This window comes from Alexandromys fortis, unplaced genomic scaffold, assembly GCF_014885135.2.
Source record: "Alexandromys fortis isolate MF-2015 unplaced genomic scaffold, M_Fortis_MF-2015_v1.1 scaffold_19, whole genome shotgun sequence".
NCBI lineage: Eukaryota > Metazoa > Chordata > Mammalia > Rodentia > Cricetidae > Alexandromys > Alexandromys fortis.
In genome coordinates this window covers 7,053,881-7,080,561 of record NW_026067890.1, presented here as the reverse complement: position 1 = coordinate 7,080,561, position 26,681 = coordinate 7,053,881, and the positions used below count along the sequence as shown (strand labels likewise).

General features: G+C 43.5%; 1 protein-coding gene and 1 long non-coding RNA gene across 2 annotated transcripts; one reads left to right on the top strand and one right to left on the bottom strand.

Annotated features, from left to right (window-relative positions):
- The first annotated feature begins 26 nt into the window (after positions 1 to 26).
- Positions 27 to 4,626, top strand: LOC126514671 (uncharacterized). Its single transcript, XR_007595700.1, has 3 exons — positions 27 to 212; positions 685 to 847; positions 937 to 4,626. It is a non-coding gene; the product is annotated as an uncharacterized lncRNA (long non-coding RNA).
- Gclm (glutamate-cysteine ligase modifier subunit) lies at positions 3,172 to 25,846 on the bottom strand. The gene is made up of 7 exons (XM_050162958.1): positions 25,553 to 25,846; positions 16,741 to 16,806; positions 13,498 to 13,582; positions 11,602 to 11,661; positions 10,846 to 11,048; positions 8,925 to 9,039; positions 3,172 to 7,752 (listed from the first exon to the last, which is right to left on the bottom strand). Exons 1-7 carry the CDS (start codon positions 25,676 to 25,678, stop codon positions 7,583 to 7,585), a joined length of 825 nt encoding a protein of 274 aa, XP_050018915.1. The 5' UTR covers positions 25,679 to 25,846; the 3' UTR covers positions 3,172 to 7,582.
- Between the last annotated feature and the right edge of the window lie 835 nt (positions 25,847 to 26,681).

The following is a 26,681-nucleotide window of genomic DNA, read 5'->3' as shown; positions in this document are numbered from 1 at the left end:
CAGACCCAAGGGTCTCGCTTACGCGTCCCCGCGGAAACTGCGGCTCGGGAGAATGGTTCCTAGCGGGCTCGCCGCCGACGGCCTCTGGTTCCGCGCGTCCTCCACCGTGCTCTCTGCGGCGGTAGAGGCTTGCGTTTTACACAAAATAGAAAGACGCATTCTTTACCCTGCTTTCCATCGGTCTCCTGTGCAGTCATTGTAAGATCTTTGGCGTGAGTCTCGACTGAAGTCAAAGGGAGACTTCATTTAGTACTTTTAGAAAACACTTAGTATTTGTGAAGTTAAATAGAAATGAGACTTCGAGATTTGATTGGGATACAAGGATGTGTGTCAAGTGAACCCTGGATCTCGGAGAATAATTAGAAAGCTCTGGATTTAACTAAGATGTCTCCGGATTTGAAGTAATCGTTTAAAAGAAAGAAAAAAGAAAATAAATTGTGAAAGAGAGATAAAACTCCCCCCCCCAACAGAAAAGGAGACTGACTGTCCCAGATCGAAAGGGTTTTAGTTTAGTTTGTTTCTTTGTTTTGCAAGGTCTCTCCACATAGCCCTGGCTTTCCTGAAAGTCACTATGTAACCAGGCTGTTCTCGAACTCAAAGATCTACCTGCCCCTGCCTTCCAAGTACTGGGATCAAAGGCATGCGTCTTTACACCCGGTTGAGGTGTTCAATTTTCTTTTGCAGATGAAAGATGGAGAACTAGAATATATTGAGAGGCTACAAAAGCAATTGAGGAAGGGGTAAAGGAATTAATGTTGGGAGCAAGAAGAGATGTGGTTCATCAAATCTATTTTCCTTTACCTTTTAAACACAAAATAATTTTTCTTAAAAACACGCATTTCAGTAGGTATGTTGCTTCTGAGTTAAGTAGCTCCCCTTCCTGCTCCTTGGAGGCAGGTATGCATAGTGACCAAGTTTGTTTTGTTTTGTTTGCAGCCCTGGGAACTCGCTTTGTAAACCAGGCTGACTTCGAACTCACACAGATCACCTCTGAGATCACCTCTGTCTCCCCGGTGCTGGGATTAAAGACTTGTGCCACCATCGCCCAGCCATGACCAAGTTTTGATTGCCATGAGGATGCAGCCTGTGCTTTGGGAGTCACATACCTGTGAAGAACAAGAATATGTGTTCCTCTAACTGGGACTTGAGTCAATCTCCTGTCTTCACACTCTTTAAGACAGGCGAGGCTTAGTGAAAACACTGGCAACAATGAGAGCTGTTACTTTTCAGTTTAGGTTTAAAAGAGTTCCGTCTTGTTCTCTGAGCCATCTGGGGATAGCTCACAGCACCATGTGAGCTGCGCTAGGGTGAGGCCTATGAGGGAAGGAAGTTTCTGGCCAAAATAGCCAGTGAGACCTTCAGTTTGATAAACTGTCTAAGAGTGGAATGGTGTCATATGCTAAGTGTACACTTGATTTTATAGGAAATGCCGAAGTCAGGGATGGTGGTACATGGCTTACAACCTCAGCACATAGGAGTCTTAGACAGGAGGACCCAGGCCAGTCTGAACTAACTAGCATGATCGTGTCTCAAAAACAAAACAAAATGAAGAAATGCCTGGGTATTTTCCATAGTGGTGGTTTCAGTCTCACCGACATCTGAGAGCTACATCTGCATCGTGTTCTCACCAGCACTTGCTGTTGTCGGTCTCTCGTCATTAGTGACAACTCATTATAGATTAATCTGCACTTTCCTGATGATAATGGTCAACGTGTTTTAACAGTTGCAGGGCCCTGGGTTCAATCTCCATCACCATTGAAAACGAAGACCGAATATGAAATACATTTTCAGAGAAAGAACCACGAAGTTTACTGCATGCGCTAGTCGGCTGTCTGTTGCTATGTTAAAATTTCTGGCTTAAACAACTTCAGAGATTTATTTGGGCTCAGTTCAGAGGTTGTAGTCCACGTCTCTTTTCTCTGTCCTTTTAGACTGAAGGCAGGGCAGAAATATGGTGGACACTATGTGACAGCAAAGTTGTTCACCACATGGTGGCTGAGCTGCATACAGTGGAGGGGCAGGGCCCTCTTCCCTTTTCAAGAATTCCAATGACCTAACTTCTGCCAGGCCCCACCTCCCTAAAGTTCCTCCCAAGTCCCTGCAGCACTGCTGGCCAAAGGCCAGGCAGCCAATATATGACCCTTTGCGGGGTCTTTAAGATCCAAACCATAACATCACTCCAAAGATGTTGGTGAAACTTACTAAAGATATAAAAGAAAAGGTGAATCTAATGAGTATAGTACAGGAATCAGGACTGAGCAAAGACAGGGAAAAGAGATGACTCAAAGTAATAAGACATGAGCCATCTTAAAATGATGAGAGTTGGACATACCAATTCCATACATGAAATACATGAAATATGAAAAACAAATCCTGTTTTAATTTTCTGGCAAAGGATATATAACCATACACTAACTGGAGGGGAGGCGGTGACAAGCTTTATTCTCTTATACAATGTGACTTTTCCAATACACATGCATTCACAGACCAGAGCACAACAAGCCTTTTGTATGTGTGACTGGGTGTTTCCGTACTTGTGTGCTCACACATGCATGCACACACCAGAGATCTACTTCACCGGGTAACTTTCTCTAGTACATTCCACCTTATCTGAGATAGACCCGCGTGTGCCAGACTTGCCGATTGGCAGAGCTGATGGATGCTCCCAGTGCTGGGATTACCAGGCCACCGCCATGCTGGGGACCCAAACTCATGCCATTTAATAAAATATTTACAAATCAGGCAGAGAAAGATCTGCCCACAATGCTAAGCACACTTTGTTTCGACCTGACCCTCAAAGTTAATTCCTTTAGTTAAGTCTTTCCTGTTCTTACCCTCTACCCATAACCACTTTCTTCCACATTCCCCAACCTTGTCCCAGATCTGCTGTCAACCAAGATAGCTTTCTCTTCTTCATGGCCTGATTTCCTCCCTGGGAATACATTGTATAGGTAAGATTGTTTAATCTGTGTCCATCTGTAGCATCTTGTGTAGCACACAGCATACATCTCTGCTGAGTGAATGAATAGCTTTATGGTTTACATCTTTTTCAAGTAATTCACAATTTATTTTCAAATCATACTGTTGGAATTCAAAAGGTTCAGAAATCAATGTGATGTTTTCAGATGTTCCCATTTTCAAGCAACTCAAATAAAAAACACAAAACTCACATTAAGCAAAATAAAAATTATCTTTAACAATGTCTTATATTTGCTTTAGTACACTATAGGTGCATACTAGTTATTTCCATTTTCCGTTTCCTTCAATCCAAACACTATAAAAATATTGTTACATATTTTTTAAAAAGTCAAACTCTGACATATCCCTTCATCAATTTTATGATGAAAAGAGAGGTAACTAATTTTGGAACACTGGACATTAGGCTTGGAAAAATAGGTTTAGAATCAAAAGCTGGTGTGCTTGAGTATAAGAACACATACTGCACAAGTGATTTAAATTCTTTGAAAAACTTCACCATTCTCTCTCCACACATCTGGCAGAAGGATGAGCTGCCAGCTGCCCACATACACCAGTGGCTGGGTGCTTACATCTCAGAGATCAGAGTTCTTGCTGGATGACCTAGGAGGAAACACTTAGATAGACATAATTAAGATGAGCCTTACAACTTTTGTCCCTCAAAAGCAAGATCCTAATTTTGGTTACTGCTTGGTCCTGGTATAGGAAAGTAAGATCTATTCATGCAAAATAGACAAAATAGCTTTATAGTTTTCACAGAAAACCTGAACTGCTTGTGCAATACAGAATAACTTAGGCTTTCATCTTACATTTATATATTTTTTATTTTATTTTAATTTAATTTTTATTTTATTTTATTTTATTTTTTAGTTTTTTCGAGACAGGGTTTCTCTGTAGCTTTGGAGCCTGTCCTGGCACTAGCTCTTGTAGACCAGGCTGGTCTCAAACTCACAGAGATCCGCCTGCCTCTGCCTCCCGAGTGCTGGGATTAAAGGCGTGCGCCTTTAATCGTGTGCCACCACTGCCCGGCACATTTATATATTTTTAAATAATTTATTTCCAAATCATAGTTTAAATTCAAATAGTTCAATGCTTTAGGTCCAAGGTGGTCCCATCATTGACACAACCAAAACAAGGCATACAGCTCACATGTCCAGATGACCATTCTTCAGAACTGAAACTCTATTAGCTACTTGTGACTCATGTTCCATCACTGGTCCCTTTAAAAGGATACTGTATCAGTATTCTAGCATCTATATGGTCTTCAGGAGCAAGGCATGGTGGCACACATCTTTAGTCCCAGCTCTTCGGAGAAGCAGAGGGAGGCAAACCTCTTTTGAGTTTGAGACCAACCTGGCCTATTTAGCAAGCCCAAGGACAACCAGGACTACAAAGACACTGTCTCAAAAAAACTGAAAAGGGGGCTGGAGAGATGGCTCAGTGGTTAAGAGCATTGCCTGCTCTTCCAAAGGTCCTGAGTTCAAACCCCAGCAACCACATGGTGGCTCACAACCATCTGAAATGAGGACTGGTGCCCTCTTCTGGCCTGCAGGCATACACACAGACAGAACATTGTATACATAATAAATAAATAAATATTAAAAAAAAAACTGAAAAGGGTCTTTAGAATATATAGCACATTGATCTAACTTATAAGAGACCTTGGTCCTTCGGTGTCTAGAGTCTCCTGGATGGAAATTTAAGGTAATCTCGTGGAATAAACCCCACGTAAAAGACTGCTGCTGAAAAGGGCGCCTGTTGATTTTGGAAATGTAATAAGCTAAAAATCTTTGTGTTTACTTTATAAGAAATTATATGCAAAATCTCTCTACCTTGGGTCACTGTATTCAAATATATCTGTACACACTACTGATAACAGCTTTTCATTTTAAGCAGATATTTGGGGAGTATTTTGAGATTTGTGTGTACCATGTGTGTGACTGGTGCCTCCAGGTCAGAAGAGAACACTGGATCTCCTGAAATTGGAGTTACAGATGTTTGTGAGTCACCTTGTTGGTGCTGGAACCTGAACCTGGATCTTCTGCAAGAGCAGCAAATGCTCTTAGCCACTGAGCCATCTCTTTAGCCCCCAGAAGACTCACTTTTAAAGGTTATCCAATAACTTAAGGATTTGGAGTAAATGAATGTTGTGGAATATTTTAACTGGGCAAAGATGTGTTACATATGTTTATGCTGTGGAATATTACTTTAACTGCATAAAGGTGTGTTCCTTTGATTATGCTGCATTTGTTTAATTATTTAACGATGTATTGCTTTTGTTTCACCTTGCCTGCATAAGGCACCTGACTGGTTTAATAAAAAGGTGAACGACCAATAGCCAGGAAGGAGAAAGGACAGGTGGGGCTGGCAGGGAGACAGAATAAACAGGAGGAGAAATTGAGGCTCAAGAGGAAGAATGAAAAGAGGAGAGAACAAGAGAAGTCAGGCAGATGCCAGTCAGACATAAAGAAAATAAGATATACAGAAGCAAGGTAATAAGCCATGAGGCAAAAAGGTAGATAAAGAGAAACAGGTTAATTTAAGTTAAAATAGCTAGCCAAAATGTGCCTAAGCTAGGCTGAGCATTCAAAACTAATAGTAAGTCTCCAGGTCATGATTTGGGAGCTGGCTGGTGAACCAAAAGAAAAAGCCTGGTACAAAAGAACCACGGAATCATGTAACAATTTCATCCATAAATATTTTCTTCTGCACATGATCCCTTCACAAAGTGAACCCATAATTCATGTTTATTTCCTGTTGGGAGTAGAACAGAAGACCACAAACAAGCTCTGGCTAACATCTGGATACATCAGCAAAGAAAGGTTTCTCACATTGTCAAAGAAACTCTTCAAAAATCCAGGTTTTAAGAACAATAAAGGTGATACCAAGTTCCCCTCAAAGTAGTTCGGCCAACTCACTGCACAGACTTAAAATACAACATGTTGTGGGATGTCCTTCTGTATATATGTTGCTTTTATTGGTTGATGAATAAAGCTGTTTGGGCCAATGGCTTAGCAGAATAAAGCCAGGCAGGAAATATGAACAGAGATATAGAGAGAGTAGGCAGAATCAGGGAGTCGCCATGTAGCTGCCGAAGGAGACAGATGCCAGAACCTTAGTGATAGGCCACAGCCTTGTGATAATACACATATTAATAGAAATGGGTTAATTCCTAGATAGATAAGAGCTATCTAGGAATATGCCTAAGCTATTGACCAAACAGTGTTGTAGTTAATACAGTTCTGTGTGATTATTTGGGTCTGGACAGCCGGGAACAAAAGAGCATCCTCCGCTTACAACATACATTTCCAAATTTAAGTTACCTATATATTTAGTATTATGTACAATCAGTGTAATTATAGGCTTTTAGTTTGAATTCTATGTAAGTTTTAGCAGGCAACTCAGTTGGTTTCACATAATTCTAATTGAGAAAGTCATCCAGTTACCATAAAGACTTACTTAGGATAAAGGTCTACTGTGTTGACTTAACATAGACAATAGTTTTAAGTTGAAAATCTCTGAGCAAAATGTTTTACAAGGCCTATGTTTAAGAATACTGACATACAAGATCTCTTTTAAAGAAAAACCAAGACTGGGTAACAAGCACAGATTTGCTGCCTAAGACCCTTCGGTGTGCTACAGGTAAGCAGCATGTCTTCTTTGCAAACTTTCAGTTTTTACACTAGTATAAAATTAAACTGAATGACTGACTCCCCTCAGTCTTTGCTGGCTTTATTCTCTCCTCGTCAGTAATAGGTACCGACATCACGTTTTACTTAGCTGACTCTCATCGTCTCTCCAGGGCCACAGTGTCAAGTACAATGGAACTAGTGAACGTTCTTGAATGCACAGTGACACAGCAAGAATGCACTAAGAGCCCCAAAGAATCTGAAGATGACAGTGGTCCTTTTTCTAAACTCCCCAACAATAGTGCCAAAGCTTCAAGCCTCTTTCTCAGATTCACTTTGGCTTGCCTTTGTAAATAACAGGTGAAAAGAACATGACACAGAGCACATGGTCAAATCACAGTTAGTAAGAACACACAGATTAAGTTTCTATTCATGGATCAAAGAATGAATTTTATTTACATTACTAGTAGATCGCAGCTGCTGTAGTTACTCTGAGATAGATTATTTTGCCAATGACAGGAAAAAATATCTTCCAGTATCTAGTTTAAACAACTGTAATTTAATTGCTTAGTTATAGAGTATAGAGTAAGAAGCAATTAATGAATCTTGGAAATAAAAAATATGTATATATATCACCCTGATGCCCAAGCCAAAATATATCTAAAAACAAATTTTCTTGATTTCTATTACTCATAAAAATAAAGGAAATATATTGCAAGTACTTTTCTTTATAGACAATTTCAGTTAGAAAACAATAGTTTAATGAAAACAATACAGTGGTTCCCGTGAGTGCTGAGGCAAAGGCAGAAGTATTCAAACCTCGACAACACACTGCCAGACAACTGAAGATAATGCCTCAATGACACCTGTTATAGGCAAGAGCTAGATTTTTTTACACGTCTCAATTTTCTCTTACAAATTTTTTATCTTATGTCTGAGATAAATACAGGTCAGTAAGTTTTGAGCTTGAGTTGTAGTTAAGAACCCCTTCTTTTGGCTTGCAAAATGTAGCCTTTTGACTTGATAATTCCTCTGCTTTTCACAATGACGGAGTATCTCAGCAGCCACAATGGCACCCACTCCTGGGCTTCGATGTCGGGGATGCTTTCCTGAAGAGCTTCTTGGAAACTCGCCTCAGAAAGCAGTTCTAAAACAGCAATCCCAACAAGTCAGGTCCGAAAACAAAAGCTCTTGACTATGTAAGTAAGCATTTCAACAACAAAACTGAGTACAGGGTCAGAAAGTTAGCTGCCGGCAGCATGCTTGCCGAGAGTGCACCTGGTATTGTTTGCCCCACCCACATAAACCAGCTCTGATGGCACAGAGCTGAAACTAAGCACTTGAGGGTGGAGGCAGGAGGATCAGAAGTTCAGGCCATTCTTGGCTATATAGTGGCCTCCAGGCCAGCATGGCTGTAGGAGACCCTGTCTCAAAAGACGAACAACAACACTGAATATAAAATACATGTATCCTCTAAGCTGAGCTACAGTATTAAATGCCATCAGTTCTTTTAAAACGCATCCCTGCACCCCAGTCTCTTTAGTTCATAACTTTTGGTTAGGGAGTCTGGAGTTTGCAATTTTTGAAGATCTCCAGGAGATTCTAATGTACAACCAGGGAAAATACAAGAGAGTACAAAGGGGAAAAAAAATCATTCCTAACCCTATTAATAGCATTTCTATTACTGTATATTTCATCAGGATTTTTTTCTAGTATGTGTTCATCTACACACACGGGGGGGGGGGAGAGGATGATTCGCACAATATTATATTTAATTACATGGGAAAATAATAACACAAGCACAAAAAGGGGTAACTACAGAAGAATTTAACTCCCCATTAGTATACCTGGTATATATTATAACATAGTCTTCAGCACTGGCAAAAAGAAATCAGTTTTACTCTGAACTTTTGCTTTGGCCACAGCACAATATCTAAGTATATTCATCAGAGCATTACTCCCATTGCTTAGGAAAAAAAGAAAAAACAAGTGGTGTCTAGAGAAATGGTTTAGTTCATTCCCATGCTCTTGCATAGGATCCTGCCAATTGATTTACAACTCCACCACTGCAGAGACAAACTAACGCTGTATGTTTTAAATTAACAATAATATTTACATTTGACAACACTATATACTTATCATAGCACACACTTCAGATTTCAACATCTGTTTTCTTTTTGCGTTTCTAAAATTTGTGTGCACATGTTGGGATCAAACCCAGGCTGTGTGCATTCTAGGCAAGCATTCCATCATTGGCCTGAACCCCCCGCCCCCACACAAACAGCTTTTGTCCTCCATAGGAGAAAACATCAGGCTTACCTTTTGGGTCATTATGAGTCAGTAGCTGTATGTCAAACTGTTTAGCAAATGCCGTCAAATCTGGTGGCATCACACAGCAGGAGGCAAGATTAACTTGGTTACTATTTGGTTTTACCTAAAAGTGGAAATAAAATGAACTGTATTAAATTATGTCATATAGAACACAGAAAGCAGAAAACTAATACTCACAGTAGCTAAGAAACAGAACCAGTCTACATGTCCATCAACAGAATGCATACAGAAAACATGATCCACAAACACCATGAGTTCCAGTCACCAGAGAGGAAAGGAAACCGTGACACTGGCCGGGCAATAACCAGAAGCAATCACGTGACTGAAGTAGGCTGGGCGCAGAAGAGTCCTCTGCACGTTCCCTCATGTCAGGCTCTGTGGACACCTGTGTACGCATCTAGGGCATTACTTAGAAAGGGGAGGGAGAGCTCTTGACCGGGTGAAAGAGAAGAATGGACTTCAGGGAGGAGGAAAGGAAGGAGCCCCACGACGAAGCATGGTGAGAGGGGAATTAATTAGAACTTAGTATACTGACATATATATATGAAAATGCTATCATGCTAGCCTATTGCTTTGCATGCTTAGTTACACAATTTTGTGTCTTCGTCTGCACATGTGCGTAGAATGGTGCATGTGGAAGTCAGAGGTTAGTATCAGGCAATTTCCTCAGTCACTCTCCTCCATATTTTTGGAGACAGGGTTTCTCACTGAACCTGGAGCTCACTAGTTCAGCTAGACAGGCTAGCCATCCATCGATCTCCAGGGAATCTTCCTGTCTTGTCTTCTCCAGGAGCTGGTATCACAGGTAGATGTTAACCTCGATAGATATTTTTAATGTGTGCTTTTTTGGGGTGCTAGGAATTGAACTTAGATTCTCATGCTAATATAGCAAGTACCTAACTAAGTCACTGCCCTAGCCTCCACTTTTTAAAAAAGAAAGCAATAAATTTTAGAACATAAAACCATATTTGACAATTCTTCACTAAAGAATACTTTTGCATGACTATCTGTATTAATATATGCATTCCTAATCCATGTTAGTGATAATGAGGAAAACAGTTCCAGGTTGAGGGAAAAACCAATACATAATTATACTTACCAGTAAGATTCAAATTAAAGCCTGCTGGAATAATTAATAGTCCAGTACATCTGACTCTGAAGCAGTGATTCTAAGTGTAATGGTTTTAGCAACAGGGAATCTATCTTCAAGGTAGACACTGAATCTCAAGATATAAACTGTGGCTACTATGGCTACTACTCAGGTATTTAAGGAAACTCCTAACTTCCAGGAGCTGTACTGGCTAGCTGTTATATCCTTCCTAGATCACTAAGTCCCCAGCTGTATCTTGGCCACATACTGCTACCAAGTCAACAAGAGAAGGAACAATGCAATCATCCTGCTTGTCATCAACTCTGAGGAAGCAGCTGAGAATGAAATAAAAGAAATAGAGACAAGATAAAGGAAATAAACGTAGGGTGTGGGTAACCTCCCTCATAACTTCGTAGGTTCACAGAGTGGAGAGATGGCTTTATGATTCCTTCTCCACATCAGGTTCTATAGACTAAGTCTAATACCTCTTACTTAATAGGAAAATACTGTTACATTTATTTCCTTACTTAAGAAATCAGAGCCATAATGCCCACAGTGTAATATTTTCAGCACATGTAAAACTGACTGAATGGTTTTAATTCACTTGCTCTGAACACTTAGCATTTAGTGTTTCCTTCTTTCATTTTAAGCAGGATGAATACTCAGTTCAACTAGACATACCCAACTCCAAACCTAAGCTCCTACTGCCTGATAAAGCCTGTCTCCAAGCTCCCATGTGTAGAGTCAGCCACAGTGAACATGCACTAATGCACGCTGCTCCATAGCTGTAGCAGGTGTCGGCATGCAGACGCCCTCTACCTGTGCCCACTGGTACAGCTGCTCCAGCTGTGTTTTGTCGAGATCAGAGGTGCCGATAGCAACAATTTTCTTGCTCTGCACTAAGTTTTCTAGCTCCTCCCAGTAAGGCTGCAGATGCTCCAAGGAAAGGTTCACTCCATCTTCAATGGGAGGCGAAGCAATGATGACAGAGTCCAGCTGCGCAACTCCAAGGACTGAGCACGCTGACGGGAAGGAAGACATGGGAAGGACAACTGTGTGTTACAGGCTAGAAACAAGTATTACCGTCTTCAGCACAGTCCACTGAATTCCACGTCATGAACTAGTTTTCTGTACAGTAGATTATTGCATAATTTACCTGTCATTTACAACAGGTCTCTAAGTGCTCATTCACCTACTTCTCTGTGCAGCAGACAAGAAGTCTCTGACCTGCCCTCTTCCTTGTGGTTTTCCTTCTTTATTTTTATCTAACCAGGTGCTGGAAATGAATCCACAGTATTTGTACTCTGTTGTCTCTGATTTTAGTATTTTAACTATAGTATAATATTTAAAGGCCTAATAATGATTACAAAGAAACTTCATCCTCAAGCAGATAACATTAATACATCTTTTACACTTCTATCAAAATATCACTGTATGTAATTAAAAATTGGTTCTATGCAAGTCTTTAAAGTTTGGCTAGAAGTTTAAATGGTAAAATTGAAATCATCTTATCTTCTTTATCTAGATTAAAATAATTAAAGTCCATTTTTATGAGAGGGATAAATTTTTGCTTACCCATGTCAACAGCACTTCTAGTTGATGATGAAGAATTTGATCCTACAATGAACAGCTTTGCTGGGTAACAAAGAAAAAGTTGATTACCTCATGTATCCACACCTCATTATTACTTATGTGTCCACATCCTACTGTGCACTACCATGGCTTGAGCATGTCTGAGACCTCAAAGCCCACCTCCACAGTGCCACACTTGCTCTGACAAGGCCATACCTACTCCAACAAAGCCACACCTGTTAATAGTGCCACTCCCTATGAGCTTATGGGGCAAATTACATTCAAACTACTACAGCACTTATACAGTGACTAGCGTTCAACATATGCAACAAATGTCCTTGTGTACATGTTTATCTGTCCCCTCTTTTCTACTACCAGATCTTCCTAAAACATCTAGGTCCTGCTGCTACCCCTGACAAGCAGCCATTGGAGCTCCCTTAGCAGAGAAGTCCAGCGTTAGGAGTCCACGATACACGCTGAAAAACTTTCCCTGGTTGGGGTTCAGCTTGATGGTAACACATTTGTCTCACGTGTGTAAGGCCCTAGGTTTTATCCTCCTCCTCTTGCAACAAAGAAAATCCCCCCATTACTAATCCTTGGTCCCTATATTTCACCATCTGGAATGGCTTTCTCTCTCTCTGGAATGTAGGGTACACTGAGATAGAAAGAGGCAAGCTTCTCTTACGGTAAGATTTTGATCACCTATCAAGATTCTCAAACCCTACAGGAATGGAGGACAACCTGGAGAAGGCTCAAGACAGTAATGAGCTACATACAGTCAACCACACAGAAATGTTGGCTTTACTTCACTTCCTACACAAGCAGCGATGTGAAGGTAACAGAAGAGACAGGTTTCAGAGTCAGACACGCCTTCATAGCCTGTTGGTTCGTCAATGCACTGGCTGAAAGACAGCTTTCTTTTTCTTTCTTAACTGGTGGGGTCTCATTATGTTGCTAGGCTGGATAAAACTCCTAATCTCTGCTTCAGCCTCCTAAGTAACTGGAACTATTGTTATGTGCTAACTTTCATGCTAATTAATGTTACTGGTGTGATGGGGATAACAGTCCTGATAGGTTTGTTTCAATAAATATGAGGAAGTATAATCATAAAGGGAAGTTCAGTGCTTAGAATAAGCAAGACTCCACAGATGGTATTATGATTGGAACAAAAAGGCCATTCCTATTTTATAATCCCGTCATACGTGTCCCTGTCAATGTTAGTAATAACAGTTATTCTTTACTACTTTGTGGCAAGCACTGCCCTAGCTATGAGCCTCTTTTGTTCTTTCATCCATACTATAAAGAAGCCTGTAAAACAATTGAATCCCATTGTAGAGATAAACAAACTGAGGCTCGGAGAGGCTGAACACTTGCTAACCCTAGACTAGTCAGTAACCTACACATCCAGGAACTTGAATCTAGGCAAGCTCAGGAGTTACTGAGCTCTGCTACGCTGCCTGGAAGCTGAGAGCAGAAAGTGTTAGCTTCTCACTGCTGACACAGAGCAGGCACGGACACTGCTGGATGTATGCATACATCACTCTCCCCGCAGAGGTGGCTGCCCAGACTTCCTTCTGGACTCCAGGCAGCGTCTGCACTGCTCACCAGCACCCAGGAAGGGGAGATCTATTCACTCTGCAGACGCTGCTCCTAACCATCCCCTCTCCTTTCCGTTTTCTACCTGAACCTCTCCACCGCTGAGTACACATAAGTCACACAAGAAATAGAAACATCAGGACTCCATGGTGCTCAGCTCTGACTTCCTATGACCCACTCCTCAGACTGGCCTTCGTCTGGTTTCCTCACTAATGACCGACCCCTGGCTGTCAGGAGGAAGGATTCGCTCTCATGTCCCTCGGTCCACAGCATAGGAGAGTGACCGGTAAAGGGGGCACTTACCAGACACTTTCATTTCTTCTCTCTCATCAGGGTTTATCTTCTCAACTGCATGGGACACGGTGCATTCCAAGACATCTGGAAACTCCTGCAGGAAACACAAAGTTCAATGGACATAAAGTTAGCCCTACTGGTGGTAAAGTCTCTGATTGTCCTAAGCATTTCAGACGCAAAGATCTTTTTGAGGTCTAATGAACTTTCTAAGCATAAAGTGCAGATGTTGAGAGAGAGAGAGAATTTCTATTTTCTGGAGAAAAAGTCTCATTTTGACCAGGTATTACCAAAAATTAAAAAAGCAAACAAGCAGAAGAGTGTAGAGTTATGTGAGGTGTTAGAAGAGAATTTTACTTTAAAATCAATGAAAATTACCTATTTTGGATAATGGCATATTAAAATCTTTTAAAAATCTTTGATATACAAAGTGTCTTAGTTGCTATTCTATTGCTGTGAAGAGACACCATGACCAAGAGAAAGCATTTAATTGGGGACTGCTTACAGTTTTAGAGAGGTAATCCATGACTATCATGGCAGGAAGCTGGCAGGCATGGCACTGGAGCAGTAGCTGAGAGCTTTACAGTCTGATCCACAGGCAGCAGGCAGAGCAAGAGACTGTGCCTGGCATGGGCCTGTGAAACCTCCATGCCCACGCCCAGGGACACACCTCATCCAACAAGGCCACACCTCCTAATCCAAAGGTTCCGTAGCCTTACTTGAGCGGACTGACGGACTGACACATCTCTAGGGATGTGCAGCTATGGATCCAGCAAATGCCTTTTCTCAGTAACTGTCTGCAAGGACCACCAAGAGCAATGTGCTTTCGGTTGACAGTATACCTTTACAAATCCAACTCTCCAGTCCTCTGCATAACTTAGTTAGAAGGAATCCTGATTTCTCTCTCACACAAAACCTCAGACTGGTCTACGACATTGATGACATTATGCTGACTAGACCAGGTGAGCGGGAGGCAGCAAACACTTGGGACTTGGGGGCTGGAGAGATGGCTCAGTGGTTAAGAGCATTGCCTGCTCTTCCAAGGGTCCTGAGTTCAATTCCCAGCAACCACATGGTGGCTCACAACCATCTGTAAAGAGGTCTGGCGCCCTCTTCTGGCCTTTAGGCTTACACACAGACAGAATATTGTATACATAATAAATAAATTAAAAAAAAAAAACACTTGGGACTTGGAAGCACCAATGTATATCAGAAGATGGGAAATAAAACCAACCAAAATTCAAGGGTCTTCTACCTCAGTGAAATTCTTAGGAGTCCTGTGGTGCGGACCCTGCAGAGATGTCCCTTCTAAGGGGAAGGGGAAGTATTGCACTGGGCCTCTCCCACCACTAAGAAAGAAGCGCAGCAGTTGGTGGGCTTATCTGGATTCTAGAGACAGCAAATTCCTCACTTGGGTGTGTGACTTTGGCCCTTGTACCAAGTGACAAGGAAAGCTGCTGGCTTTGTGGGGGGGGGGGGGAACTGTAATAGGGGAAGGCTCACCAGAGGGTCCAGGCTGCTCTATCACTTGGACCACATGACCCAGCAGACCCTATGGCCTTTGTGTCAGTGGCAGATAGAGATGCTGTTTGGGCCCTTTGGCAGGCCCCTATAGGTGAATCAAAGGAGAGACCTTTGGAATTTTAGAGCGAGGCTCTGCCATCATCTTCAGACAACTGTTCTCCGTTTGAAAAGACAGCTCCTGAGCCTTGGTGGTAACAGACTGTTTTACAATGGGTAACCAAGTTACCATGAGATCTGAGTGCCCATCATGAGCTAAGTATTATCGGAACCACCAAGCTATAAAGTAGAAGTGCACAGCATCAATCTACTATCAAATGGAAGTGTGTAGATACATCATCAGGCTCGAGCAAGCCCTCATAGCACAAGCAAGTTACATGAAGACGTTTCCCAAATGTATTTGGTTTCTACTCTGGTTACAACGCCTTCTGCTCCCATGCAGGTACCTATAGGCTTCGGTGGTGAGCCCTATAATTAGAGAGACAGACAGACAGACAGACAGACTAGGCCTAGTATGGGCTTCTGAAGGTCAAAGCCCACTCCCCAGTGAACACACCTCATCCAACAAGGCCATACCTAATCCTTCCCAGCAAACAGAAGAGCCTATTGGGGGGGCATTCTCATTCAAATCACCACACCAATTTAAACAAATAACCATATTAACACTCTTTTGGACTTCAAAGTCATCAGCTTTAACCTGTTAAGGTAACTTAGCTGCTTTTCCTTCAATAGATTTTTTTTAAGAGCAACTGCAGGTTCATAGCAATACTGAACAGGAAGAACGGAGAGTTCTCATTCACCTCCTACTTCTAAAAGTATTCTGCCTCCCCCACTGTCAACAGTCCCATCCAAGTGCTTCACCTGCAATCACTTAGTATGCAGCCTTCCCAGAGTGACTGCATTTCAGGTTCCTTCACGTCTTTTCTGGCTTGAGAGCTCACTGCTTTTCAGGACTCAGTAATGTATCACTGCCTGGATGCACCACACTTTGTATCTCCATTTGTCTACTGAAGAACATCTAAGTTACTTCAAACTGTTATCAACTGCTAATAAAGCTGGCACAAATATCCATGTATAAGATTTTGTGAGCATAAATATTCAGGCCCTTTGGGCAGATACTTACCGGGACTGGTAACTTCTTTGGAAATGGCCAGGTACATTTAATGAAATATAGTTCCTTACTGTTTCACGAGAAACTGACATTTAAAAAGTTGTTCCTAGGGGCTGGAGAGATGGCTCAATGGTAAGAGCATTGCCTGCACTAAGGTCCTGAGTTTAATTCCCAGCAACCACATGGTGGATCACAACCATTTATAATGAGATCTGGTGCCCTCTTCTGGCCTACGTGCATACATGCAGGCAGAACACTGTACACATAGTAAGTAAATAAATCTTTAAAAAGAGTAGGTTCCAAGACAGCAAAGGCCACACAGTTGTTCCTAGCTATATTATTGGGGTGACATTGTACCAAAGCCAAGGTGGGCTGTCATTCTTATACTAGACCGAGACACTGGTGGGTGAGGAACTAAGCAGGGAAAACCAAATGGGGAAGCGACTGTAGACCAGACTTCTGCTGGATGCTCGGCCCCACGGCCGCTTCAGCAGAAGAGCACAAAGGGATGGCTTTATGGCGAACTGCCTACTGGACTTCACTCATCAAACTGAGAAAGTCAACTTCCTGCTTACACCACATCTGCTTAGGCCTGCAGATTTCTGCATTCACATTCCACTTACCCGGATCAAATCTGGGCTGATTTGGGAACTCCACTCATTCAAGGTCTTTTGGATACAGTCTCGAAGCTGCAAAAAGCATCGTTTTCAAAGTTAATCAACAGCTCTCCATACCCAGTACTCAGTAAAGATGCATTAGTAAGTGAAGGAGGTGTTAATAGAAAACGCTAAGCAACCCAGGCTTAATCCTGTAAGATTTTTGTCTCCTACACTATAAAGTCAAACCTTGCTCTCATTCATTCATTCATTCATTCATTCATTCATTTTTGAGGCAGAGTCCACATAGCCCTGGCTATCCTGGAACTCACTCTGTAGACCAGGCTGGCCTCAAACTCACAGAGATCTGCCTCTGCTCCCGAATACTGTATTAAAGCATGTGCCACCACACCTGGACCTTGAGTCGCTCCTGGCTGAAAATGGTAATCTCATTATTTTGATGGTGATTTTGTATCAGTGAAACTTTAAGACATTAAAGTATTTATAAGTAAACTACGACTTTATTTCAAGAATAAAATTATAAAAAGACTTGGGCCAGGCTGTAGAGCACAAAACTCTAATTCCAGCATGCAGGAGGTGGAAGCAGGACAAGCTCTGCACTAAATAACTGAGCCTTTGGATCTAAGTGTGGAGTGTGAACAGAAACCACGTAAGTCCCTGTCCCTACGCTACGCTCCCCAAAAACAAACACTGTGCTGCCCTGAAGGCTCAGCAGTTACAAGCAACCAGCAGTAACTCCAGTAGCAGGGAACTAATGCCTGCTTCTGGCCTGTGGGCAACTGCGTCCATGTGGTGCATACACAGATAAGCACACACACACACATACACATAAATAGAAATAAAAATTTAAAAAGTAACAAAGAGTAAGTATGGCCAGAGAAACTTCTAAATTAGATATACCTGAGTTAGATTATTAAAAATTCAAACCTAGGGCTGGAGAAAAGGCTCAGTGGCTAACAGCACTGGCTATTCTTCAGAGGATCCAGGCTCAATTCCCAGGACCCATTCTGCAGCTCTCAAGTGTCTGTTACCCCCAGTTTCAGATGAACCAACACCCTCTTCTGGCCTCCACGGTATCAGACACCAAAGTGGTGCACTGACATATATACAGGTGAAAACACACATATACTTTCTTTTTAAATCAATCTTGGTTCAGGGACACAGTGCAGTAACAGAGCAGCTGCCCAGCATCCCTGAGGCCAGCCTTTGATTCAGTCTCCAGCACCAAAACATGTAAACATTCAGACTCCGAGCTCAATCACGGATCTGCCAAAGACTCTTAGAACAACCAGAACTTTCATTTTAACATTCCAATCGCTACATAATTCTACAGCCTGAAAAGCTGTCAGCATGAATCACCTTGCATCATGACAATGTGTAAATCATCTCCTAACACACAGGGCACTTCTTACCTTATCTCCAGTGTTTTTATAATTTTTAAGCTAAATTAAAATATGCATTTGTATTTGTCTCAATGTCAGTGATAGTGGTCTCATATAAGATGTATATTTATTTAATGAGCAAAGACCTAGATATACATAACAGAAAAAAATTAGAAAATGCTATTTATTACTATATACTAAGCATGCTGGTGACATCTATTAGAAAAAATATGCCATTTCATTATTCACTAAACTTACTTTTAAGTTTTTATTAGATTTACTAATTTTATTTTGGTGTGTTTTGCCTGCATATATGTATGTATACCATGTATGTGCATGGTGCCCGTGGAGATCAGAAGGCATTGGGTCCCCTGGAACTGGAGTTACAATGGTTGTGAACCACCAAGTGGGTGCTGGAAATCAAGCCCCAGTCCTCTGCAAGAACAAGTGCTCTCAGCTGCCGAGCCATCTCTGCAACCCCTCACCTAACTCATTTTTAAAATGTATTATATTGTTTTATTGTGTATTGATGGGTAGTCAAAGGACAGTGTTTGAGAACCAGTTATCTCCTACAGATGTGTGTCAGGAGTCAGTCTCAGGCTGTCCTGCCTGGAGGCAAGCACAGCTGAGCCACTGTGTGGCCTGGCCCTGAACTTACTTCTGATCACTCATTAACCAACACTGCAGCTAAAAGTCACCACTTTAAAGCCAGCCGAGGGCACAGAGGTTCTGATGTCATGGCAATCAATGGAAAGGGAAATCAGTAACTAAAAGCCCGAGTTGCAAAAGCATTTTCTTAATGGCAATAGGGACCAAACTTTGGAACTCACTATTTCACCTATGACTGCTTATGATAAAGATTAATATGACATGGATTTTACCACTTAGTACAGATAATTACAAGAGACAAGAAGGTACCATTCAAGATAACAGAGCCACTTAGGCTAATATTTGTGCCACCCACAATAACTCATCTAGATTCAAGTTACAAGATCTGTATTGTTATGCAAAGCATAATTAAAGTCAGATGAAAACTATCTGATAATCTTTTCCACACAATTACTATATATATTTGTTTCCTTTTTTTAAGTTTTGGAGGCTTTTATTTTGTTTTTTAGCTTACAAAGAATTAAGTTTCATTTCTGTGTTTTTCAGAACAGAATCTGCTGTTCCTTTCCTCCTTATTCCCATTCCTCCCCTTCCCTCACACCCTCCTTCCTCAATTCCTCTCCACTTCTTGCTACACACGACCTCTGCCATCTTCAGCGCCTCCTGTCCTCCTCATGGCCGTCTCATTTTAGCCTATCTTCTCTCACAGCTCCTTATTTACACAGCGTATGTATGGAAGAAGTCAATGTCCTCTTACAAACCAGTGAGCGCCGACACAGCAGGACGGATTAGAGGCGAACAACCAATGAGCAGCGCTTTAGCTCCCATCTTGAAGTATTCTAAGGTCCTTCCCTCTGACTGGTTTATACAGTAAGGCCTTGCTGATGAATTCCCCCAACCCAAGGAGACAAACTCACCTTTAAAGAAGTGGCCTCTTTTCTGAAACCATATTTGCAACAAGTATTTAGTAAATGGACACCAGGCCCAGATACAATACTAAAACCTCCTGCGCTTTGAGCTGTCATTCTAGAAGTGACAACAGTTAAAAGAAATAAATTGTGGGCAGTGTGGGAAAATTCAGAAGAGCATAAGGAGTGTCCCGAGGGCAGGAACGACAACTTAAAAGAGAGTGCACAAAGACTTGACTATGAAGAAAGACGTCGGGGCGGAGTAAGTGAGCAGCGAAGTGATGTGGAAGAAACTCAGGTAGATGAGCAGTAAAACCGAGTATTTAAGTATAGTCTACGCAGGGAAGCAGTGTGGAGTGCACTTGACGGGCGGACAGTGGATACAGAAGGAGTGGGAGCAGGCAGACAGAGAAATCTCCCTGTGATTCCTAGTGGCTTCTGGAAGCTTGGTGTATTTTTAGGGGGAAAGTAGTGTCTCTCTGACTTAAGCTGAAAGAGATCTATCGGGCTGTTCTATTACAATCCACTGGAATTGTCCAAGAAAAGTAGGAATTCCCACCAGTAACAGCAATTCAAAAATAGTGATGGCTTCCCAAGAGCCATAGCAGTGGCGGGAAGCAGGAAGTCCCGGAAGTGCATTCATGGCACAGGATACAGGAAGTATCAGTAGGGAGCTGAAAAGTGACTCCAATTCCCTAGTCCAGGTGACGCAAGCCTGCAATCTTGGGGGGTCTGAGACAGGAATGTCATGATTTTGAGACCAGCCTGGGCAACATATTTGAAGACTCTGTTTCAAAGAATGAATGACGAAATGAGTAAGTAAACAAACAAAAGAGAAAGGAGGGTGTAGGAGAGGGAAGGAGAGATGGAAGAAAGCAAAGCAGAAAGAAAAGGAGGAAGGGAGGGGAGAGAAGAAAGGAAGGAGTAGAGACAGATTATATTGCTTTTAGCCACAGCTGCTAGGTGACATGTACCACTGAGATGGGAATAATGCATGAAAAAGAATTGTAGAAGTGAGTTTTGGATATATGAGGATGGTGGTACCTATGATTCAATCCTACTCAAAACTCAGACAGTTCAGGCAGGGCGTGCTGGCATGTAGGAGGTAGTGGCAGCAGATCTCTGAGAGTTTGAAGTCAGCAAGCTCTATATAGTTGAGTTTCAGGCCAGTCGAGTACACAGTGATTCCTTGTCTCAAAAACAAACAGAAAGTTACTGCTGATGCCCTGAGTAAAGAGTGGAAGGGTAATAAGGTATGATTAGTGGTGGGGATGGCAAATGAGGTCTCTTCATGAAGCAGGCTGTCTTGACCTTCATCAGTGTGGACATGATATTGAGCAAGGGGCGTTCTTACTATAGACCGAGGAGAACTGCAGCAAGAAAGCGCATGTCTATTTGGGGTGCATTCTGGATTCCAATTTGAGCGTTCTCAGCTTGGATATTGTAAAAGAGAGAGAGAGAGAGAGAGAGAGAGAGAGAGAGAGAGAGAGAGAGAGAGAGATTGATTGATTGATTCCCGGACTGCCAGATCCTACTGTGCTGCGGCAGTTGAGGCCCAAAGAGCTAGCAGAGCCCTCAGCCTTTTCAAGCCCTGTGAAGATGAGGTCCACTAACACTGTCATAAAGCCCTTAAACAAAGAAGGCGAGAAGCACCCACGGTTCGCCATCTTGTCATTCTACCTGGAACACAATCACCAACTGCTCTGAAGAAACAATAACTAGGAAAAATGAGGCTGCAGAATACACTAAGCTTTTGGACAAGGGAATGAAGAACGCCAAGGAATAACATCAGGGACAGACTGCCAAGACATGAGGGCTGTCCTCACTGAGAGCTTCTACTTCTGAGTCTGGACAAAATAAGAATCTCTGAGCCTTCCTTCCTAGCCCATCTCCTTTGTGCCCACCTCTCCTGCAAGAGGCCCTGAGAAAAGGAATTCAGTTGAAGCACAAGACAAAGACTTGAAAATAGCAACTGTTCAAGGACCTTAAAGAGGACGTGAGTAAATGTCTGAATGAAGAAGACTGTTACTACACAGCTGAATATGAAAACAGCACAGAATGTTAAAGTAGAACTGAACAAAGAAGTAGAATCACTAATGACAACCCAGACTAAAATAAAACTCAAAATGGAAAATGTAGGCTATCACACAAAGCTCTTGGCGATGAGTGCCTCGTTCAGCTTACCTCAGAGCAGCCACTTCTGAGAACAGATGGGAAGTAACAGACTAAACAGGACAATGTTTACAGAGTACAGACTTGGAGCCAGAGCCCTAAGTGATGACTTCACCTCCTCAAAGCTCAGGGATCTGTGCAGAGGTGGAGAGACTGGAGGAGCCAGCAGGATGGGCGACTCCAAGCACACAGTGTCTTCCAGGCACAGCAGGACTGAGGCACACACATAAACTCACAGACTGTGGCAGCACACAAGACCTGCACAGGTTCAAGCCAGACAGGTTCCCAGCACTAAGAGAGGGAGTAGACCTTGAAGCTATGTGCAATTGATACCAACTGGCAAAGAGGAAAAAAATCCGTTTTCTCTGACTCCAGGGCAGGCCCCACAACTCCTCGGCTTTTTTTTGTGGACTGTTTTGCTTTGTCTTGTTATGTTTTGTCTTACTGGTCTTTTGTTTGTTCATTTTGAGGTTTGGTGGGCTTTTCTGTTTTTTGAAGAGAAAACAAAGTTGGATGGGTAGGGTGATGGGGAGGATCTAGGGGCAATCACAGAGGGGAAATATGATCAAAATACTTTGTTTGAAAAAATAAATAAAAAATAAATCTTAAAAAATTCAAAAAAATTAAGAATCTTTAAAAGTTAAAAAAATGATCAGGCCTTGAAAACAATAGTGGTTCTTTATTGTTTTCCAATTTCCTTAGTCTCATCAGTGAAGCAGAACTGTTTCAAACAGCACACTCTTTATGTTGAGCCCGAGGAGACGGCTTTGGAGGTAAATACCTGCTGCACAAGCGTGAGGACCTGAACTCACATCCCAGCACCTAGGTGAAAGCCAGGTGTGGTGGTGGGGGCCAGAACCTGTGGGGGGGGGCATGATGGAGTGAGACAGGCTAGTCTAACCAATCTGTGAGCTCTGGGCTCAGTGTGACACCCTGTCTAAAAAATCAAGATTGAAAGTAATAGAGGAAATTATCAGCCACCAGCCTCTGAGCTCACACACAGGAGAGAATTCTATGTAGAAACAGAACACACCCACTGCATTCTAACAAATCTGCTATGGCTTCCTCACAACATACTGACCTTCTAGGGGCTTCTCCTCAACATGTTCAAGTTTTAGCTTCTGTCCGACTCTTCTGAAACATCTTGAGTAAAACACTACAGACCATGACAAGTCCCTCTGAATAGTGCGTTTCACACTGCACATGACTGCACTTAAGGCTCCATCTTTAAAGAGCTGGAGGGATGGCTTGGTGGTTATGAGCGCCTACCGCTCTTGCAGATGGCTCAGATTTGATTCTCAACACCCATAAGTCGGCTCCCAATCACCTGTGATTCCACGGGGATCTGACACACCCACATGCACAGACACAAAACATAATTTAAAAGTCAATAATATTTTTATAAATGGCAAATAATGTTGAGGAATAAGAGTCACTGAACTATTTATTTATTTGCTTGTTTTTGTTTCTTTGAGACAGTGTTTCTCTGTGTAGCCCTGGCTGTTCTGGAACTCAATCTATAGATCAGGATGGCCTCAAACTCAGAGATCCCTGCCTCCAAGTTCTGGAATTAAAGGCATGTGCCACCATGCCCGGCTTAAAAAAAAAAAAAAAATCAAGTTTTACAAAGTTCAACAGGATTGAAAAAACGTCTACTACACAGTATGCAGGGATTAATAATCTTTTGTGCAACCTGTTCCTAATGCGGGGATAAACACACATGTTGTATAATGTTTTATTCTTTTGTCTTTTTGAGGGGCCCACCGCCCAGCTCCCAAATAAATCACACACAGAGGCTTATTCGTAGTTATGAAAGCTGACCTTAGCTTCTTTCTTGCCAGCTTTTCTTAACTTATGTTATCCTGACTACCTTTTGCCTCTGGGTTTTTATCTTTCTATAGTTCTGTATACCTTTCTTCTTTCTCCGTGGCTGGCTGTGTAGCTGGGTGACTGGCCCCTGATGTCCTCCCCTTCTTGTTCTCTTAGGCCTTCTCTTCCTCAGTTCTCCTATTTATATTCTCTGCCTGGCCGCCCCACCTTTTCTTACTCCTGCCTGGCTATTGGCTGTTCGGCTCTTTATTAGGACCATCAGATGTTTTAGACAGGCAAAGAATCACAAACAAATGCAGCATAAACAAAAGTCACAAACCTTAAAATAGTCCCCAACGCACATAGAAACAGAAACCTATGAACTAAATGGATAAAATTACTTATTATTCTCAGTCAAAAATTTTTTGAAAGCCTTTCTGATGATGATTGAGGGAGGTACTGAAATTCTCGCAGAATAAAACATTAAAAAAACTGAAAGTCACTAGTGTGTTATGGTCAGATAAGGTAAGAGAATGTTTTACCCAGTACATTGGCACTCAAGGCAAAATGCCCTACTGAACTCTGGGCAGGGAGAAATGAGGGCGCTCTATACCAAAGTGCAGTAATACCTTCCGGAGAAATAGGCAAAGTGGGCAGCTTAAACAAAACATACAAACTTAGCTGGAACCTGAACACACACGGCCTAGGCTAGGGTCTCAGGTTCCTAAATCTGACTGCGCAGGCTCTCAGCTTACAACGAGAAGGATGCCAGGTGCCGCTGTATAGTCTGTCTCATTAGAGGATCCGGGGCTTGTCTCCCATCACAGACACTAAGGTTACAGTATGACATCACTTCGGAAATGTATTCTTTCCTCAGGATGTGTTTGTCTTTCTGATGGTATGGTTGATTAACTGCCTGAGGATTTGCATATACCATCTTTCACTTCCCACAACTCGATGACTGGATGTTACTCAGGGTTAAAGTTACAGACAGGAAGACGCTCTCAAAATCTACAGCTCCTAAATGTCAATGTTTTGTTTTTAAAGCGTTTCTATTTATCTTATTTAATTTTTGAGACAGGGTCTCACATCGTAGCGCAGGCTGGCCTCTTGCCTCAGCCCATTAGTCTGGGTATCGGAGGAGCGCACCACCATTCCCAGCTTACTACTTCCAACACATAACTGCACATCGGTTTTGTTTTAAGCGCAGACGTGTTTCATATGCAATATGCCTCTGCAATTAGTTGCATGGTCCATGGAGAACTACTGGCCCAGGAACGGGCCATTAACACAAATGCCACACGTTTTAAATTCTACATTAAACTGTCACTTTCAGTAATTAGGGTTTATTGGGGGAGGGGGTTAAGACAGGATTAGCCCTGAAACTCGCTTATGACCAGGTTGGCCTCGAACTAAGAAATCCTCCTGCCTCCGCCTCCCCAGGGCTGGGATTCAAGGCGTGTGTCACCGTGCTGTTAGTTCTGAAGCAAATAAAATGTTAACTTCCAGTAAGTACCCCAATTCCGAACTCAGCACAATAGATAAAGAAACTAATGTCAATGATGTCAAAGTCCAGAGTACTTGTTGGTTCATCTATCAGCTAACTACTATTCCTTTAGCTGGCTAGGGGAGAGGGAAGGACGATGAGGATGCGGGGCTGCAGTGGCTCTGTCCAACTTCCCCAGCCAGGCAAGGGACCCGGTGAGCTGGCGAGTTGGGAGAGGAACCAAGAGACTGGCGAAGGTGTCCCTCGCCTCTCGCCAAAGTGCAGCGGCACCTGCTACCGCGGGTTAGCACCCAGGTCACCGTGATCACCCCCTCCCCCCGGGGGACAGGCTCCGAGGCGGGCCGAGCCCGTCCCCACCTGCCCGAGGCCCGTGGGACGTCCCGCAGCCCCCGCAGCCCCCACTCCCCGGGGCCCGACCCCACCGCGCTCACCTCCTCGCTGTGCGTGGACGGGCACTTTTTCCGCAGGCGGCCCCAGTTGAGCAGGTTCCCCGTCTGCAGGTGCAGAGTGCTGGCCCGCGCCAGGAGCGCCCCGGCCGCGCGGCTGTCGGTGCCCATGGCAGCTGCCGCCTTGAAGGGAGTTGTGGGGGGGAGACCGGAGAGCGACGGGGCCGCGGAGGGGGCGGGCTGGGAAGACGGCGGCCACGCAGGGCGCGGTGTCCCAGGCCCGAGAGGCGAGCGCGAGGCTGCCGACTCCGCGCGGCCACAGCCCGGTGTGTGCGCTCGGGCCCGAGGAGGCCGGGCGGCGACCGAGAGGCGGTCCCGGAGGGAGGTGCTGGCGCGGACGGCCGCTGCGGCTTCGGCGGCCACCGCCGCCAGGAGGGAGCTGTTTCCTGGAAGACAATGACTAAGCAGAAACCGAAGCCGAGAAAGTGCTTCGTAACCGTTACTCGTCCCGCGGCGGCCCAGGGGCGGGGCGCGGAGGGCCGGCGGGGCGCAGGCCCGCGGGTGACTGGCCCTCGGCCTGCGGCGGGCGTGGCGCCGGGCGAGCGGGGCGCGGGCCGGGCGGGAGGCGCCGCGGGGAGCGCAGCGCGCGGAAGGGCGCCCCCTGCCGGCCAGAGCGCGGCGCGCGGCCTACGGCGCCGGCGCCTCCGGAGAGTTCACGGCCCCCGGGAAGCGCTCCCCAGCCAATGGCTGCCGCGCTGCGGCTCTCGGCGCGGCCTCTTGATTAGACAGCCCGAGATCCATCTTAGAGAGCCCGCCTGGTTTTATGTCTCCTAGGCGGGTGTGCACGTGCCGGCGTCCCTTTCCCCGCACCCTGCTATGCTTTTGTTTTGCTTTGCTCAAGGATCTTTCTCCCGAACTGGTGACTCTATTTGCTGGTACTGTATGAAGTCAGAGAATACACTTTATCTTTCCCTTTCAGAAGCCTATAGGCCTAAGCCCACAAAACATTAAATAATAAGACTACCAAAGGGCGGTTAGTTTCCAGATAAACGAAAAGAGCAGATGATGACAGAGAAAGCTTTATCACCCACACTCTTACAGGCTGTGATTCTTCTCCATCCCCTTGGGGTAGACTGGGTAGACCGTTTATTGAGCTTTATTCAAGAAACGTTCA

What these genes read in the sequence shown, in the direction of transcription:
- Gclm (XM_050162958.1), bottom strand. Translation starts at nt 25,678, where the DNA reads ATGGGCACCGACAGCCGCGCGGCCGGGGCGCTCCTGGCGCGGGCCAGC. An exon ending in CGTCCACGCACAGCGAGGAG is followed by an intron (nt 16,807 to 25,552) that starts GTGAGCGCGGTG and finishes TGCTTTTTGCAG; the next exon opens with CTTCGAGACTGTATCCAAAA. An exon ending in AGCTGTACCAGTGGGCACAG is followed by an intron (nt 9,040 to 10,845) that starts GTAGAGGGCGTC and finishes TTCCACTTTTAG; the next exon opens with GTAAAACCAAATAGTAACCA.